This window comes from Amblyomma americanum, chromosome 10 (genome assembly GCF_052857255.1).
Source record: "Amblyomma americanum isolate KBUSLIRL-KWMA chromosome 10, ASM5285725v1, whole genome shotgun sequence".
NCBI lineage: Eukaryota > Metazoa > Arthropoda > Arachnida > Ixodida > Ixodidae > Amblyomma > Amblyomma americanum.
This window is the reverse complement of record NC_135506.1, coordinates 146,902,192-146,919,592: the sequence shown is the minus strand read 5'-3', so window position 1 is coordinate 146,919,592 and position 17,401 is coordinate 146,902,192. Positions and strand designations below refer to the sequence as shown.

Genomic DNA, 17,401 nt, shown 5'->3' with positions numbered 1-17,401 from the left:
AAATAGTGAATTTTTTGTGTGTGTACATGTGTCCAAAAGTGTCCCAGGAGAGTTTTTTTTTTTTTTTTTCACGTATAGATGCTGTGTTGATGCTGTTGACGATGAGCATAATATGTTGTGTTACCTGTGTAATTTGGGGGATTTTGTTCCCCCCCCCCCCCCCCCCCCAACGGCAATGCCCACAGGCGCTGTGGGTATTGTCATAAATAAAATAAATAAATAAATAAAAAGGCTGCACTCCATTGTCAACTCTGTGCCAGGAAGCACCAAAAGAGATTTGTGTGTTGTGGTGTGGCAAGCACTACACGAAACAGACTGGCCTCAATGACCATTTAAGACAGCACACTAACAACAGGGGTACTTCTGTAGCCAGCCATTCGCAGCAGAGACTGCGCAGAAAAAAAAAATTAAAAAAGAAAGCATGCTATTCGATTCTAAGCCAGTGCTAGGTCCGAGCAAAATGACAAGTAGAGCCCATGAAATTCGCACACACTGTCTTGATGGCACTGCCAGCGAAAGAATACGTTTTCTTAAAGATGGTTAAGAAAAAATGCGCATGGCCCTTCATTTGTTCCCACATGCAGATTGCTTGAGAGCAGTGGTGAAGCCTCAATAAAAGCAGTTGTAAGTTAGCGCTCTATCTGTGTCCTCATGTCACTTCACGTCTTTGTGCTGCTTTGATAATGTTGGACCAACTCGCCCTAGCCAGACTCGCCAAGACGATTTTGTGCTGGCAGTGCTCGGGCAACTAGCAGACGACGGAGAAGTGGTGTGGTAGCAGGAAGCGCGCAACCATTTTTATATAGGAACAAAAGAAAAGAATAAAGATTCAGAAGCAGAGCTTAGGGACAAAATAACAAAGGAAATTTTTGACGAGCAGTTAGGAGTAGCAATAACAACATAGAAAGGTGTTACAGAATAGGTATGAAATCAAAGAATCGCAGTGGTCATCATAAAATTGAGTGACTACCGAGAAAAGGCTTCGATAATGAAGGCATGTCCAAAGTTGAAAGACGCGGATTTTTCGGTTGGTGAAGACTTTCGTGATGTCAGAAAAAAGATATGGGAAAGCGCATCTCAGGAAAAGAGCAATGGTGCCAAGGTTAAGCTCATGTTTGACAAGCTTAGCATTGACGGTAACATGTTCGGATGAGATAATGCAAGAAACACTAGGTATAAAATCCCATGGAATCAAAAGTGCACCAGAACAGGAACAGTTGGGTTATCAAAATCCTTAAAATAAATTGTCGCAGTGTCGAAAACAAAGCTACAGAAGGCATGCTGTTCACACACGACGCAGGCGTTGCCATGCTTACTGAGACCTGGTTATGCAATGATATATTTGACGAAATTGTTCCCAAAGTCTAAAGTTTTTCATGGCGATCGGGACAGAAGAGGTGGAGGAGTGGCAATTTTAATGAAATCATCATTGCAACTTTTCAGGATTCCTGATGCTCAAGGCATTGAAGACATATTTTATATATATAATTGGTTTTTTTGGGGGGAAAGGAAATAGCGCAGTATCTGTCTCGTATATCGTTGGACACCTGAACCCCGTATGGGAAGGGATAAGGGAGGGAGTGAAAGAAGAAAGGAAGAAATAGGTGCCGTAGTGGAGGGCTCCGGATTAATTTCGACCACCTGTGGATCTTTAACGTGCACTGACATCGCACAGCACACGGGCGCCATAGCGTTTTTCCTCCATAAAAACGCAGCCGCCGCGGTCGGGTTCGAACCCGGGAACTCCGGCTCAGTAGTCGAGCGCCCTAACCACTGAGCCACCGCAGCGGGTGAAGACATATTTTGCAAAACATAAATCAACAAGGTTTGCTTTGTTCTTGGTGCTTTTTACAGGTCTCCCAACTCTTCTATTATGGTCTTAGAAAACTTAAGAGCATATTTACAATGACATGTAAGAAGAGACGATAGACTAATGGTGCCTGGTGATTTCAGCTTGCCTAACATTGACTGGCACACCTTTTCATTATACTCTGCCCATAACGCTTATACTGTAATCCTCGACATTGTGTTCACATTTGGCCTGCTGCAAGTCGTAAATAAATTTACGAGAGTGCAAGGAGCCGCAGGATCAATTCTAGTCTGTTTTTTGTAAGTGATGCCATCCGCAACTTCATAACCTATGAGGTAACAGAATATCTGATCACAAAGCTGTGCTGCTGAGCTTGCCAAATGTGTACCCAGATCGTCAAACTAGTATGCAATTTTTTCCCAATTTTTCGCGTGCGGAAGACGAATCTATTCTGGATATGCTTGAACCATGTTTTGATAATTTTAGGCTGATAGTTTGAATGACCTATATGGTTTACATTTAAAATGAGCATTTCCTATTGTATTGCCCATTTTGTTCCTAGAGTTGCGAAAAAATTTGTGTACTGTAAACTATGGATTTCTCGGGAGATGTTCGCTCACAGCAAAGGCTTGAAAGGTTAAAAAAAATCAATCACAAACTAATCATTAAAACCAATTGTGGAAGCAATTTCAGAGCTACTTAAGCAGAAAATAATTTGTGACAAAGAAAATATTACGGAACGCTCCTTCCTTTGTTCATTAAAACGTCTACTGAGAGATCCTGGCACCAAATCATGCTGAAATCTTCTTGCACGAACGAATTCATAGAAGATTGCAAATGTATGCATAATGAGGCTGTTGCTTCTTCTGCGTTCACCAAATTCTTCAGTCGGTATTCACAGAGTACAACGGTTGTCTGCCCAACTTTTCTGCAGCGCTCTCTGCCAAAATGTGATGTAATTTCAGAGACTGATGCTTTTAGCTTGCTTTTGAACCTTGATGTTAAAAAAATCACCCGGTCCCGATAACATACAAAACACTTTTTTGAAGCGATATGCAGAGTGGTGCGCAAAATACTTGACAGCAATATTTCAGCAGATCTTTACATTACGGTTCTTTACCGGATGACTGGAGGACAGCCACGATTAAACCTCTACACAAAACCGGAAAAAATCACACATCGAGAATTACCGACCTTTATCTCTAACGTCGATATCATGTAAAATTTTAAAACATATAATTCATAGAGATATGTTAGGTTTCTTGGAAGAGCCCAAAGTACTTATCGATTTTCAGCATGGTTTCAGGCGTGGGTTTTCTACAAGTACACAGTTAGTTGAAACTGTGCATGACTTTGCTCAGTCGATTAATCAGGGAAAGCAAACAGACGCAATATTCATGGATTTCCGCAAAGCATTTGATAAGGTGTTGCATAACAAATTAATTTATAAATTAAGTTATTATATTAAAAACGACCCCATACTTACATGGATTACAGCTTACCTCTCAAACAGGTGCCAATTCGTCATTCTAAACAATATATCTTCTAGCGGTGTCCGGGTTATGTCTCGTGTCCCCCAGGGATCCGCTTTGCAAGCACGCTTATTTCTACTGTTTATTAATGACATTGTGGCAGATCTTTTCGTCTGCGTGAAACTGTACCCGGATGACTGTATTTTATATCAAGTGGTGTCTTCAGTTGATGACCAGGTGCGTCTAAATAATGACCTAGCGAGGGTGGTTGCATGGTCATTAAAAGGTCATTATAAAGTTAATACTTCTAATTATTTTGCTTACTCCTCAGGTTATAACACGAGACAAAGGCATGCACTAACAATAACCCCTTTGAACGCACGAAATAACTGCTTTAAATATTCTTTTTTTCTGAGGACAATTACTGAACGGAACAAACTTAATAGCGGGACTGTTAATCATAATTCTTTACTGATGTTTGAAAAGTGCCTACAAATATTATGAATTTGAGTGTGTTTATATGCTTGTATTTTCTTTGTTTTTTCCCACCCTCCTGTGATCTGCACTAGATCGCAGTATCTATAAATAAATAAAAAAAGGTACACCAAATTGGTGTATTGGTGTGATTTAGTGTATCTGGCAATACACCAAATCAGGGGGTACAGGGTGATATGGGATGGGCGTTGTTCGAGAGCAGTAAGATAGCATTTGAGGAGCGATTGAGAAAAATGGGGGAAAAGCAGTGGGCTAGGGAAGTTTTCAGATACCTGTATATAAAGAATGTTGACACGAAATGGAGAAAGCGAACTAGAAAATTGACAAGCAAATATCTGGACGGCAGTAGGGGGGGGGAGGGCAAATCAGCAATTATCGGTTAATAGAAAGGTTATAGAAACAGAGCTCTGTGGAAAACAGGAATGCTGACGAAATCGGCACTGGGAACATACAGGATCTTTAAGCAGAAAATTGCCAAAGAAAATATTATGATAATTGTAGGGGAAGCTCTTTGTTGTTTGACGCCAAGACGGGAGTTTTGCGGACTAAGACGTATAGAGTCAGGTACCACGAGACAGACACGTTGTGCGTTGCGTGCGGAGAGGAGGAAACGGCTGAACACTTGATACTCTTCTGTAAAGTGCGTCAGCCTACAGTGGAAAGAAGCGGGGCTGACTTACCCAAGGCATTGGGGTTTAGGGATAGTGAAGGGAAAGTGGATTTTAAGAGGTTAGAAGTAACCAAGCGAAGGTTATCTGATTGGTGGCGAAAAGCAAGACAGGAGTAAAATTTCATAAGTCATGGCTAGGTGGCTTGAGCCACTGCTCGATTTAAAGGGTTCAGCCCCATCCGTCCGTCCGTCCATCAACGGATGTGGGCTATACTAGCAGAAGAATGGTGAGTTGGGCGAGTTGGATGTAGTTCATTTTGGGGGTAAAATTCAGCGCAAACGGACGAACGACACAGAAAAGGGGACAAAACAAGTGCTGTCTCGCAACTAAGATTTATTAGGAAAGAACGCAAGAATATATGCATATACAGAAAAACGACACAGGTGCGATAGGTACGAAGTACACAGATATCGACGAGGGCACTATCACCTCCAACGTTCAAAAACCCGAATGCACTGCGTTACAGATCAAACAAAAAAGGTGGTACATCAAGATGCATCTAAAAAACCTATCTCATATCATATAACTGGACCGATGGAGTGCTGACACAGACATCTTTTTTCTTTTCGATGAAATATGCCTCCATTATCTCTCTAGTGCGCTGGTCGCGATGCCGGTACAACACGGTGGTTTTTTTTTTAATTTGCTTTGCACACCACGTTATTTTTCTTAGTGCACTCTGCACAGTGTTGAGCGATGCTTGAACGAACGGTGTCTGAAGAAAGGTTATCGTGTTCCATGAGCCGAACATTCAAGCATCGCCCGGTCCGCCCAATATACACTTGTTTGCAAGAAAGCGGTATCTCATAGACAACACCGTAAACACAACCTAAAAATGGGGAGCAGTGACGCACTGTATACTTTATACTTCAGATGGATTGTTTATGTCACACAGATGCTGACTCAAAAAGAACTGCAGGAATTGATGCATAGGAACGAGGGTTATTCAATGAAGAAATTTCAAAATACAAGGAAACAAAATGCTGCCCTCAACTCTATTTTCACGGGGCTTCCCATTCCCATTTCACTCTCCCAATGACGACTGGGAGGACTAATCAAAACTGCCTATCTGAGCACGTCATGGAAGTTTGCAAACCGTGGTTGCCTAATTGCTGTAACTCATTCTTGCCAAGGTTGGTAGTGTCGTTTTCATGGTTACAACAACCATGTGAATGCCCAGCCGACCCAGCGATGCTTCATCGTCACATCGACGGCACAGAACGGAACACTGATCTGTGGCGTTCCCTGACCTGTGAATCCGAAACCCAGTTTCGAGATACTGCAACGGAGTGATGGCCTGCGCTCGATACTAGATACCTCTAGCATAGCACGCACCGCTACTACTTACCACATGAAATGGCCCGCCACTGGAGCCCCAAAGGACTCTGGTAAAGCGGACACGAAACAGGGCCTCATTGTGCGGTGTCCCAGACTAAGGATACTGACTATGTAGCGAGATCTTCTGAGTCCAAAACTCTCTTTTTGAACATTAAAAAAGTTTTTCACTACCACCACCACCACCACTAGGAACGCGCTGACTGGTCATGGCGAGCAAGGCACGCACGCTGTTGATGGGAACATGGCACCATCTGACGCCGTCGCCCGCCCGGTGATCCTTCACAAGTTGACGATGTGCACTGCTAAATGTGAAACAAATGGCTTTTTTTTTTGCACCATTCCCAGGGATCGAAACAAATGCCTGTAAAATGCAATGGCTGTATCGAATCGATTCCGCAAAGCCGTTCTCAGATACTTGGAAAGTAGCCATAAGTGCTGTGTGCTAGGTCATAGGATGTGTACAGAGACGTCCTTCAATGCAAAAAAATAGCAAGAGCCTCTGGTAGTGTATTTCTGTTTTAATTGCTTTACAGCGTTTTTATCTAAACAAACAAGTTGGTTTTGTTGATGTAATATAAAACGCAAAAACTTGACAAAGATATCTCTATTTATTAACACAATTTGCAGTATATTTATTGTTTGTTCAATCATCAAGCTCCCGCCCAATGATGTCATATCCAATGCTAAAAACCGCCGCTGTATGGTGGCACCGTCAGCACCATGAGTTTGTTTTTGCGAGCTAATTAAAATATTAAAAACAGGAGCATACACGGTATGAGCGATGCTAAATAACTCATTCTCTGCAACCAACAGGAAAAACAATGTACTAATTATGCATTTCACGGCAACTTTAAGTGCTAGATGAATTTTTGCGTGATGCAGGTGCTTGTTTCCACCACGGGGCTAGAGTAAACTAACGGTGCGTATCGTCTGTGTCGCCCGCAAATGGTGCCTTTTGCAGTAGTTCTTGCTGCTTGTTTTGCGTACGTGTGTGTGATCGCAGTTCGATCGTCTCACCACCTCACAAACACAAATGCTCGCTTCATATTACGATCACATAGTACTGATTCGCAAAATACTTCAGCTGCTAATTTCGTGCACCCGGTCGATATTGCGATGGTGTTGGAGGCCTTTCACGAGTTCTATCATCGTCGACTGTCATACAGCTTGATGCTCGGGCTTTCTGCCACAAATGCTTAAAATATCTGAAAAAAAAAAATCTGGAAAGTACTGTACGCGTGCACCTCCTTGCATTTGGCTCATTAAAGAGATAGTTTCCCAGTGCGGATCATTATGCAAGCACACACAGTACGTGAGGCACCTACACGCAAGGCCGTATTGTAGCGTTTTGCATTAGAATGCCAGCCCGCTCCAGTAAAGCTGTAGCTAGGGTGTAGACACCCTACAGTAGCATTACAGATACGGCACGCAGCTAAATTTGCACAGTACACCCGCTTGCTCTAGATGAACGTGCAACCAGCTCATAAGCGCTTTTGTAGAGAATATATGCATGCATTCCTTTCCGACAGCAAAAGCTGGCAGCCGACAGACTACAGCCCTCGACAAGGAAGCAGTTCATGAACGTATAAATCGCAACTACCACAGCAGAATCAATTACCATGCAGGGTCGACTGTCTGCAGTCGTACCAGTCATAATTACCGTGTAGTAAACAAGCTCGTGATAATCCGAGAGTACGGCGTGTCGTTCGAGAGCAACGTGGGCAGTTTTTCCCTCCGAAGTGGCGTCGACTGAAAGAGATTGCGACTGCTTATCGCATGCTTTTGAAGATTTATCGAAGAGTATGCACAGCACACTCTGCATTGAAGGCACACGCTTGTGTTGTCTGCAGTCTGCGGCAGCCCTCAATAACTTCAGGTCGTTTTTTTCGATCTCAAGCAGCCTATCCGTACGCATGCATACCAACGAGATGCAACACAATGTGAAGCTTCTGCCCGCCGTGATCCGTGACTGGCTTGCCGCCGTGATTGTCAGTGGCTCGTTCCGTTGGCCACCAGCCCATGTGACCATGATGCTCTTCCCGGTGAGGGGCGAACATTCTGGCAGCCAGCAGGCTGCCCGATCGCGGTAAATTGAAAAGGCCCCCTGCCAAATCAGAAAACCTGAGTCTTTCACTGGATTACCATATGGGATTATACTAACCGAACCCATTAATCCACCTTAATCATTGCACTAATCAACATCCATGCCTAATTCACACACTAATCGACCTAATCAACTCACTAATCCCCACTAATCAACCTTAGTCCTCTTTCTGGGGTGGGCTTGCTTCCAAAATTTTGGAAGTCCTTGGAATATTTTTTTTTGCTTCCAAACGCTATGGCATATTCTTTTTTAGAATGTGGTTAAGGTCTTTTTCTCACAATGTTTGGAAATTGGACAATTTTTGGAAAACCGAGAAACATAAGGAAGCACAGCAACTAGTGGACCCTTTTGCACAATAGCGCTGCTACATGCCTGTCAGCCTAGCCAGTGAAAACAAGCAATACAATTTGGTACAAAGTGCAAACATCACGTTGACGTGGTCCATGACTGCATTGCTTGTCTTCAACTTGGTTGAGGGTTAGTGTGTGCCATGTCTATGAGCAGCAGTGCTGGTGTACCTACGTCTGGCGCACCTCCGTCCGTAGAAGCCCTCGTCGCAAAGGCAGCGGTTGTGCCGGATGCAGACACCATGCACGCAGCGCCGCTGGCAGTGTTCTGCATCGAAGGAATACATTGCGGGGATGGATTCACGTGGGACTGTAGCTGTTGATTCACAATCATCACCCAGCCTAACCCCATCCACTCTTCTCCCACTGTGTCCCATGATTGGTAGTTGCATTCCAGCGGGACAGGCCAGGCGCCACTACCAGCCATTTTCGCCAGCAAACTGTGACGACCTCGAGCAAGTTGAGCCAGAAAGGGACCCACACTCACCTTTCTGCACACTGGCTGTATTGTCGATGCGGTGGGCGCACTGCGGCCCCACAAAGCTCCTGGTGCACCGGCACTGGTTGACGCCCACGCATCGGCCACCGTTGAGGCACGGGATGGAGCACTTGCCTGCACGAGACAGGTTAAAATTGAGGTGGCTCTTATCGTGTGGATAAGTATAATTCCTGTCAGCATTGACACTTAAGGCTCAGCTGCTGATTTCTTTAATTAGCAATTCTTAGGGATATATTGCACACAAAAATGAGCTTATTTTTGAAGCTGGTGACTATAGTGCGCCTCCACCGTTCACGTTATTGCTCTGACTCTCTTTTGACTTCCCTGGCTGTATGCCAGATTGGCAGTGTTTGCATGGCAGACTGCTGCAATGCAATTGTGCTGCTCCACGTGTCCTTTTTTCTATGTTTTATTTTCACTGTTTGGCTGCCAGAGCAAAGTTTGTTTTATTTTAAATGCATGGTAAGAATGCCCCTTGTTTGTGAAGGATATCAGCTGTTCCAAACAAGGAGTTGGTTAGCACCTTTGCTCTTTGTTTTCTGCCTTTCAAGTAAACAAACCTTGTGATGCATAAAAAGATCAAGTGCAAAACAGAAAGCACCCTAGCAAGGGAGACTAGACATGTGCAGCTTGCAATTGTTTATTTACAGTAGATGTGAGTGAATATATAGCATAAGGAAGGGGACAGCCAAGCGTGTATCACCACATTTCATCTAAAAATGCACATTCATTTTCATAGCAGGCATTGCATTCACTCCCGCTTCTTTTGATGTGGAATGCCTCGACCAGCTCTCATTTCTTAGCTCTAGTCTAAGATCTTTGTTTCTTGCAGTTTCGCTTCACTTTATTTATTTTCCTTTTCTTCTTCACTTTATAGGGACGTGAGAACCTGTACCATTCTTTAATGCACGATTTGGCCATTGTATGACTTCATGGATGTCAGCAGGATCTTGATAGATGATGTCCACCGCACACTTCACAAACGGGTTTACGTGTTTTTTCGGACATTCTACTTTCTTTGACTTGGTGGGATCTGTTTTTTGGCGCGGAGAAAAGCACAGGTACCTTGTAGGTATAAGGAAGCATGTAATTTTCTTTTTGGCAACTACACCACGTGTGCTGTTTGTGTCCCTTTCATTTTCACTTTTTTCAGCAAAGCTTCTGCTACTGAGGATATAATCGTATAGCCAGCTTGTTCCAGCTTTCAAACATGGCCTTCAAAGCTCTCCTGTGCTTTATGACTTTGGGGTGATATCACCCACTTCAAGACAGTAAAATGTGCAATTGCATGCCTTGAAGCATCCTTAAAAAAATCATGTGCTGTTAATAAATGGTTGCAAGTTGCTCATCTCTCTGCTTTCCTAGTGTACCTCTGTGTATCAGGCAGCATCAATTGCTGCCTGTGAAAATGCATTAAATATAGAGTAAACCTGCCTGAAAGATCATGCACCAAACAAACCAACATATAGTTACTCCTTGGTGCTGATATTTTCTTTTTACTCAGCTTTGCAGTCCTGACTGCCATGCATGCATGCACACGATTGTTGGTTTAAAATGTAGTTAATCAGCTGTGTTGCTAGTCTGTCTCATCATTGTATGAGGCGAAAATTGCAGGGAATCTAAAAGCCTGTATGTGATTGGTGTAAGTCCAAGTGGTTAAAATAGGACACGTGAAACGTGGCAACGCTGGGAGTGCTGAAAATTGGCACAAAACCACGTTCTTAAATAAGGAACTGCAATAGCATTTAAGTTACCTGCTGTGGTGTCTACAATGAGGGTCTAGTGTTCTTTCCCGCCAGAACTCTGGTTGGAACTGGTTCCATGTTTGCTTACTTTCCACTGGATTACTATATGGGATTGTGCTAATTCACCCACTAATCCATTTTCTGCGGTGGGTGTACTTCCAAATTTTTGGGGTCGTCAGATCTACAAGTTTGACGGTGCTCTACGTACGATTGGTGCACTAGGTGTCACATGGTGGCCCTCTGGACCAGTGAGGGGATTTTGAGACCTAAATGCTAAAATGACTGGTGGTGCCCCCAACCATCATCAGTGAAGAAGACACTCACTGTATTCACATCGTGGACCATAGTAACCACGTCGGCAGGAGCAGGTGTCCTTCTGGATGCACTTTCCCCCATTCAGGCACTTCTCGGCACAGATGCCTTGCAGAAAAGGAAAGAAGACAGTGATCTCCCAAAGAATTATTCTAAGCTTGGGCAGTTTTAACATTTCCTCAAATTGCAGGGGAAATGGGAAAAAAAATATTGCCAACTAGTGCATCAATTTTTACTGCTGAATGCAATGCTGTGGGAAAAGTAATGAACAAAAATGTCAAAAATAGCATAACGTGTACTCATGATGCTACATTCAAGAAATTCCTTTCAACCTTGATTAATGTGGCGTGTTGGTACATTTTTTAAGATACGGCAGCGCAAAAAAGGGCAACTTTTATTGCGGATGTTTCCACGAATCTGTTCGAGTGGTGGTCATTGTCAGCGCATGCACAAATGGGCCGGCTCTTTGTTGGGGAGGCCGATGGAGGCGGAACTGACACAGGCTTCCCCAAGATACCACGATTTCTCATGTGATACTAATAAAGGGGAACAGTCCCTGCAAGTCAGACAATAGCTAGCTAGACGCATGTCTCTCAAACCTATTGTTCACACATCTCCCAGTTGGACCAACTTGCAATTTTCCACCACCTGGTGGAATTTTATATATTACGCCTTCTGCGTATTCAGCAAAAGGCTGCCCGTGCTTCTGTCCATAGTCACGTTGCTGGGCAGCCTCCAGGTTAGTCGTTCTGCATAGCTTTGACAGCTTTTGAGGAGCAGAGAACATGACTTCGTATGAATATAAGGTATCACAGCTTACTCCTGCAGTGGTGGAATGCTGCCCCCAACCTGTGCATTTCATTAAGCCTGGTACATGGTACTACAAATTGATGATTTTTGATGAAATTGCACCAATGCTGTTCCAAAATGCCATGCCAGCAACCAAGACTGTGGCGGATGCGATGTGGCACAAGCAGCTGGTGAAAATGCACAGGCCGGTTTCTTCTCTTAATGTATGATGGGAAAGATAATCTACAGAGTCCAAATCTGCCCTGCTTCACTTATTGGCCCTTTACCACCTACTGTAGTACATGGCATGCATATGCGTTTTGCTTATCTGCCTCGATGACGCTACCAGATTGTTTGAAACGAGCACTGTGAGCGTATATGCAAAAAAAAAGTACTTTTTAAGAGCCTTGCATAGCACCATCCCTGTCCCGTAGGGTAAATGTTTGCCCACGAGTAGGGCTTTGCACATGTTGCAGCTGATACCTCAAAATCATGGTCCTCATTCATGCTTGCTGGAATCCTGGACCAGCATGAATCTGTCTTCAGCTGCAAAGTGTCTATGAAATCTGTTTGGCTTTTCTTTGTAGCTGTATGGCTGTGCTTGGGTGGATGCTAATGAGTAGTTACTTTGGTCTGTTTGCACAGTAGGACAACATAATTCAAACATTCGGGGTAGTAAGTCAGTTCGTATAAATAGAAGTTCATATTGAAGCACTTACAATGATGGGGTTGGCATACCGTGACCACACTGTGCACTCTTGATCTTAAGCTTTGTGTTCTGATTAGATGTCTCTGTTAGCATCTGAGCCCACCACAGTAGCTCAGTGGTGCCTGGCTGCTGAGTGGGGTCGAATTAATAATTTGAATTATAGTCTCAGTAAAAAAAAAAAATCATCCGAACTTCGTCATAAACGCTTAATATGTTTTTTGTTTGCAGTAAAGCTCGAATCTCTTTCTGGGTGCATTGATGGTTGAGTAACAACAGAAAGCGTGTTTGTTGTTCAGCAAATTGCATTTAAATGTTTTTCTGCCACTCAATTAAAACTCGTCCCATATATACTCCAAAGCAGCTCTGTTATCACTGTTTTGAAGGTAATGGCGGTGTAGCTTAACCCTTAGGATTTGCGCCCAAAAAACTGATGACGCTGTCACAAAATTCGGCGCATATTAAAAAAAAAAACGGCGCAGCGTGGAAGTAATTGCGCCCACGCGCCACGCGCGCACCGTACAGAAAACTAAAACAGTAGAAAAGGAACCCCGGAGAGCGCGTAACCTTGTGTGTGCTGCTGCCCTTTCCACTTTGATCGCCAGCGTGGCGCCAAAGGGAACATGGTCGCGTAAGCTGTCGACTGTTCCAGAACGTCTGAGTAATTTCTACTAAATGTCGACGGAGAGGGCGTAACCTTGACTGCGCTAAGTGATGCCCTCTCCCCTTTTCTCGCGTCAACGACAGTGCAACTCGAAAAGGACCTAGAAAGTTCTCGAAACCGGTTTCCATGCTTGATTATAATGGGCTCGCGCACCCGGTGCGAGAATGACAAGGAAATTGTGCAGTTGACACTGCGTGTATGTGTGCGCCTGTCTTGGCGCAAAGAACGCACAGACGTGGACCACGGCTATAACTGAGGGGCGTTTTCCGCTGTCTGTCAGCCCGAGCTGCCATTTAAGCTTCACAAAGCGTGTCCACTTGACTCCCGGGACAACACCACTAGCCCAGCCACGGACCAACAAGGCAGCATGTGCCAACCTGCGGTTCGGCTCTGTCGTGTTCCTCAGGTTGTTGGACTGTCGCAGTGGCCGGTGAACAAGTTGTGTTTTGTTTGTCTCTCTTGTATTAGTGCACTTTAGGTGTAAGGCTTTTCCTGTATTGTAATCTTTCTCAATTGTTACTTTGCACGAGTTGCATTGTATATTTAAATTTCCACACCATGTCATCCAGTTTTCAATGTCAAGTCGAACGCCTTCTTTCAGCTGGCTACCCCCGATTTCTAATCCTCAGCACTTGCGAAAGCCTGCTTCAAAGGCTAAAATCTTCAATACGAATTAAGGAACAACGCTCGGAAAGCAAGACTGTTGGGCAAGTTGGTTCATGATTCAAGACTGAAAACGGCGCAAAAAACAGGACAAGATAGAGAGAAGCAACACACACAGCAACAAACTTCAAGTGGCGGCTTCTCAAAGGAAGTTGAGGACCTTCATACCCTGTTTACAAGCATCTTGGGTGACTTTGATGTCACCAAAGAAGTGCCTGAGGAGAACCAACTGCAGTTGCTTGATACAAGGCTCATTTTGGAAGACAGGCACCTCTGTTGGAAGTATGCTGCACGTTCGCAGAAGGGCTTTCTACCCTATTCTTCGGCACACCCCAAAGTGGTGAAGCGTGGAATAGCTGTGAGTGCTTTAAGGAATGCCCTCAACAGGTCCTGTCACCACCGCATTTCCGAAAGTGTAGAGGCGCAAGCTCAAGGACTGAGTACATGGTAGTTATCCGAAGGCCATCATCAACAGCATTGTCCACCATCTTTTGAATGAACTGCGCAGACCAGCCGACTCCAAACAGCCTGAGCGAAGTTCGGTCAAGACAGCGGCCATCCCATATGTCCATGGCGTTGGCCATCGGCTGAAAAAGATTGCGGGACGAGGCGGTGTGCGTGTAGTGTTTTCGGCACCCAACAAATTGCGCAGGTTGTGCAGGAAAGTAAACGGGGTAGAGAAAAAGCGAGAATCCTGCAGCGCTAAGCGCGTGACACAATATGTTGACTGCCAAAGCAAGGTGATCTACGAAATCCCTCTGTCATGCGGTGCCACTTATGTTGGCCAGACTGGCTGTTGCTTAAATGACAGATTAAGAGAGCACGCTAATGATGTCAGAGTAGGCAGAGGGATCACACTCGCCAAGCATGTGACAACATGCAAATGCACTCCCAAGTTCAACAAAAGCAAACTGCTGCGCATGTACGCAAGCCAACAAAAAGAGAACTGTACGAAGCTTTCGTCATCCACTTGAGAGGTGACAAGTGCTTGAGCGTGCCGTCTCTTCGCTTATCGAGAAAAGAGATAGCCTTTTTAGATATTGACCTGCAATAGTATCTATCTTATATCATGGTGTTATTTTAGTTTATTTCATGTGTACTTCCTGTATCTATTGCGCTTTCGCATGAAATACATTCACTTGTAAGTTCGGTGCTGTGTGTGTTGCTTCTCGCTATGTTGTCCTGTTTTTCGCGCCGTTTTCAGTCTTGAACGCTCGGAACCCAAGCCATCATTTGTCATGTCATATTTCCATTGTCTTTCACACAGCATTATGAAGGTTGCGGAGAGGTACAGGATCCACGTTGTTTTTTGGCTCCATGCAAACTGAAAAAAGTGTCCTTTACTGACCAGAACAAAAAAAAAAACCCACCACTTGCAGAAAGAACCACCAGAACAAGTTCACTAAGTGCATTTCAGGAGTAATCTAAGAAATTCCTCTTTCAATCGATGGACCTACGTAGGCAAAACTGGCCGACGTTTTAATGAGCGTGCTCTGGAGCACAGGTAGTCTCTACGCACCGACACGGGCAGCAGTCTTCTGCTGCACTGTAGGAGATGCGATACCTACAACTCTCATCCTTATCTAGAAAAAACAAAATTCATTTCGAAAGCGAAAACCGAAAGAGAAGTTATCGATGCGTTCTTCAACTCAAAACAGGGTGACAACTGTGTTAGCTCGCCTTCGATTTCTCTATCAAGAAAAGAGATTGATTTCTTAGATGGTCATATCCGGGCTTTCCGGGGGGGGGGGGGGGGGGGGGTGCTAATCACATGTGGTTCTCTTGATACTGTCGTCGCCCTGTGCTCGCTGTTCTTTTTTGCTGCACATGTACCTTGTTCGTCATGCTGTTCGCTTTTATAAGCGCCCTGTTTTCGAGAAATAAAATCAGTTGGGAGTGCTGCGCTTTGTGTGTGCGTCTTTGTGTCTCTCCGTGTCCCGTCTACTTCGCGCAGCTTTTATTTGCATCAACCTTGGAGGTCACTCCTGTGTGGGGTTCACACTGAGGCTACAGTTTTCCTTGGCAATAAAGTTGTTTCTATCTCTGACATCACGTGACCCTGTCACGTAACTTAGGAGCGCGAGGCATTATTTGTTCTGGATCGACCTGACATCGAGAACTCCTTCAAAAACCTGCGTTAGCCGTTGTGACAAGCAGGTGCCATGATGGCATCCTAAGTGCAGGGTGGGGATAAGTGGATTAGAAAAATTCGCCAGTTTCTGCTGTGGCACCACTTTAATTAGTTCGCAACTCTTCTAAAGGGGGCATGCAGTATTTGCATAATTAAGGTCTGTCCTCTGATCTAGCAAGGCAAGAAAAATTTCATCAGCACCTTTGTAGCGCGTGTTACAAAGCAGTTTATCGACATCGATGGAGCCACCTCTCGATTCTTGAAGGTTTACTCAGGTGTGCCTCAGTGATCGGTTTTGGGTCCAGTGCTCTTCAATATCTATATAAATGACCTTGCAGAAGCTCTCGAACCCTCTGTGTCCGTAAAGCTGTTTGCAGATGATTGTACTATAATTCTAAAAAATCTCTGTCTGACCAGCTTACTTTCAGCGCAAATCTACAACTATTAGCAAAATGGTGTAACAAATGGTTATTAACTTTGACAAAACAGTTTCTCTCTGCATGAGTAAAAAGATTGCACAACTTAATTTTACATATAAATAACAATGTAATCAGAGATGTAAAAGAATATAAGTATATAGGTGTCACAATACTGTCACGGCTCAAATGGACGAAACACATCGATAATATATGTTCATCCGCCCGCAGGAAGTTTAGGGTTCAGGATTTTTCAAGTTTCGGATGGGCGGTTGCCCTAGTGCCCTAGGACTCAAGGCATATAAATACATTGTAAGGCCAAATCTCGAATATGCCTGCATTGTATGGGACCCCCTACCCAACAGATATGACACCCAAAAACTAGAAAAAATGCAACGTCTTGCGCCTCGCATTATTTTCAACCATTACATGTAGGCGCTTAGACTTTCCTTCCGCCATGCTGAAACTTGCAGACTTAGAGCCACTTGCAGATAGAAGAAAGAAAGCTCGTCTCAACTTCCTTCATAAGCATACATGAAATCTATTTTTGCATGTTTGCTTTTTTCCAAGGACAGTTTCTGAATGGAATGCTCTGCCGGGGAATTCTCCATTGCTTCCTAATCATTCTTCATTTCTTCACTGTTGGCTTAGTAGCTGTACTCGAACCGCATTTTCAATTGTACCTTTGCATTGCATGTTTAGTGGTATCTATATTATTCAGTACTATCGTACATGCTTTGCTTTTTCCCCTGTACGTATTCCCCTCCCCTGCTTGGACATACAGCATGTCTGCAGTATTCAATAAATAAAATAAGTAAAATAAAAAAGCGTCATCCTGGCCGGCAGGCTGACATACATCGCTCCGCCCTGCGCTTTGCAGAGGCCCAGCACCGCGCGCTGTTAGTGGTTTATTGATGCCCAGCCTCGAGCATCTCTCAACGGGGCTCTGCAAAGGCCCCGTTGAGAGATGACAGGTACTGAGGCTGCAACAAGCTACTTTGCTGATAAGCTCAGTTGCTGAAGCGTTACTGAAAAATGAACGGTGTAATAGGCAATATTGCCACAGTACCAATGAATCCAGTGGCGCCATACTGCGGCCGAACTGTTTTAGATAGGACTTGCCGCGCCTCGCGCACTCTTGGGGCTAGGGGTTTTTATCTTCTTCCTCGCTCGAGCTCCTCGCTGTCTTGCACGCCCAACACGTTTAATTAAGACTCGGTCTGTGCGCACGACGTCGTG

The 17,401-nt window shown here is 44.3% G+C and overlaps 1 protein-coding gene across 6 annotated transcripts in view; it reads right to left on the bottom strand.

Moving 5' to 3' along the window:
- shf (WNT inhibitory factor 1) overlaps nt 1–17,401 on the bottom strand; it is a 492,096-nt gene that overhangs the window by 16,689 nt on the left and 458,006 nt on the right. For 2 of the 6 annotated variants that reach the window (XM_077641124.1, XM_077641122.1), the window contains exons 7-9: nt 10,806–10,901; nt 8,725–8,850; nt 8,413–8,505 (exon numbers count right to left, since the gene is read on the bottom strand). In XM_077641124.1, the coding sequence (XP_077497250.1) occupies nt 8,413–8,505; nt 8,725–8,850; nt 10,806–10,901 (315 nt within the window). Of the gene's footprint in view, nt 1–1,416; nt 7,891–8,408; nt 8,506–8,724; nt 8,851–10,805; nt 10,902–17,401 lie in introns of those variants that run through there. The other 4 variants (XM_077641123.1, XM_077641121.1, XM_077641125.1 and 1 more) reach the window with 4 other exon arrangements.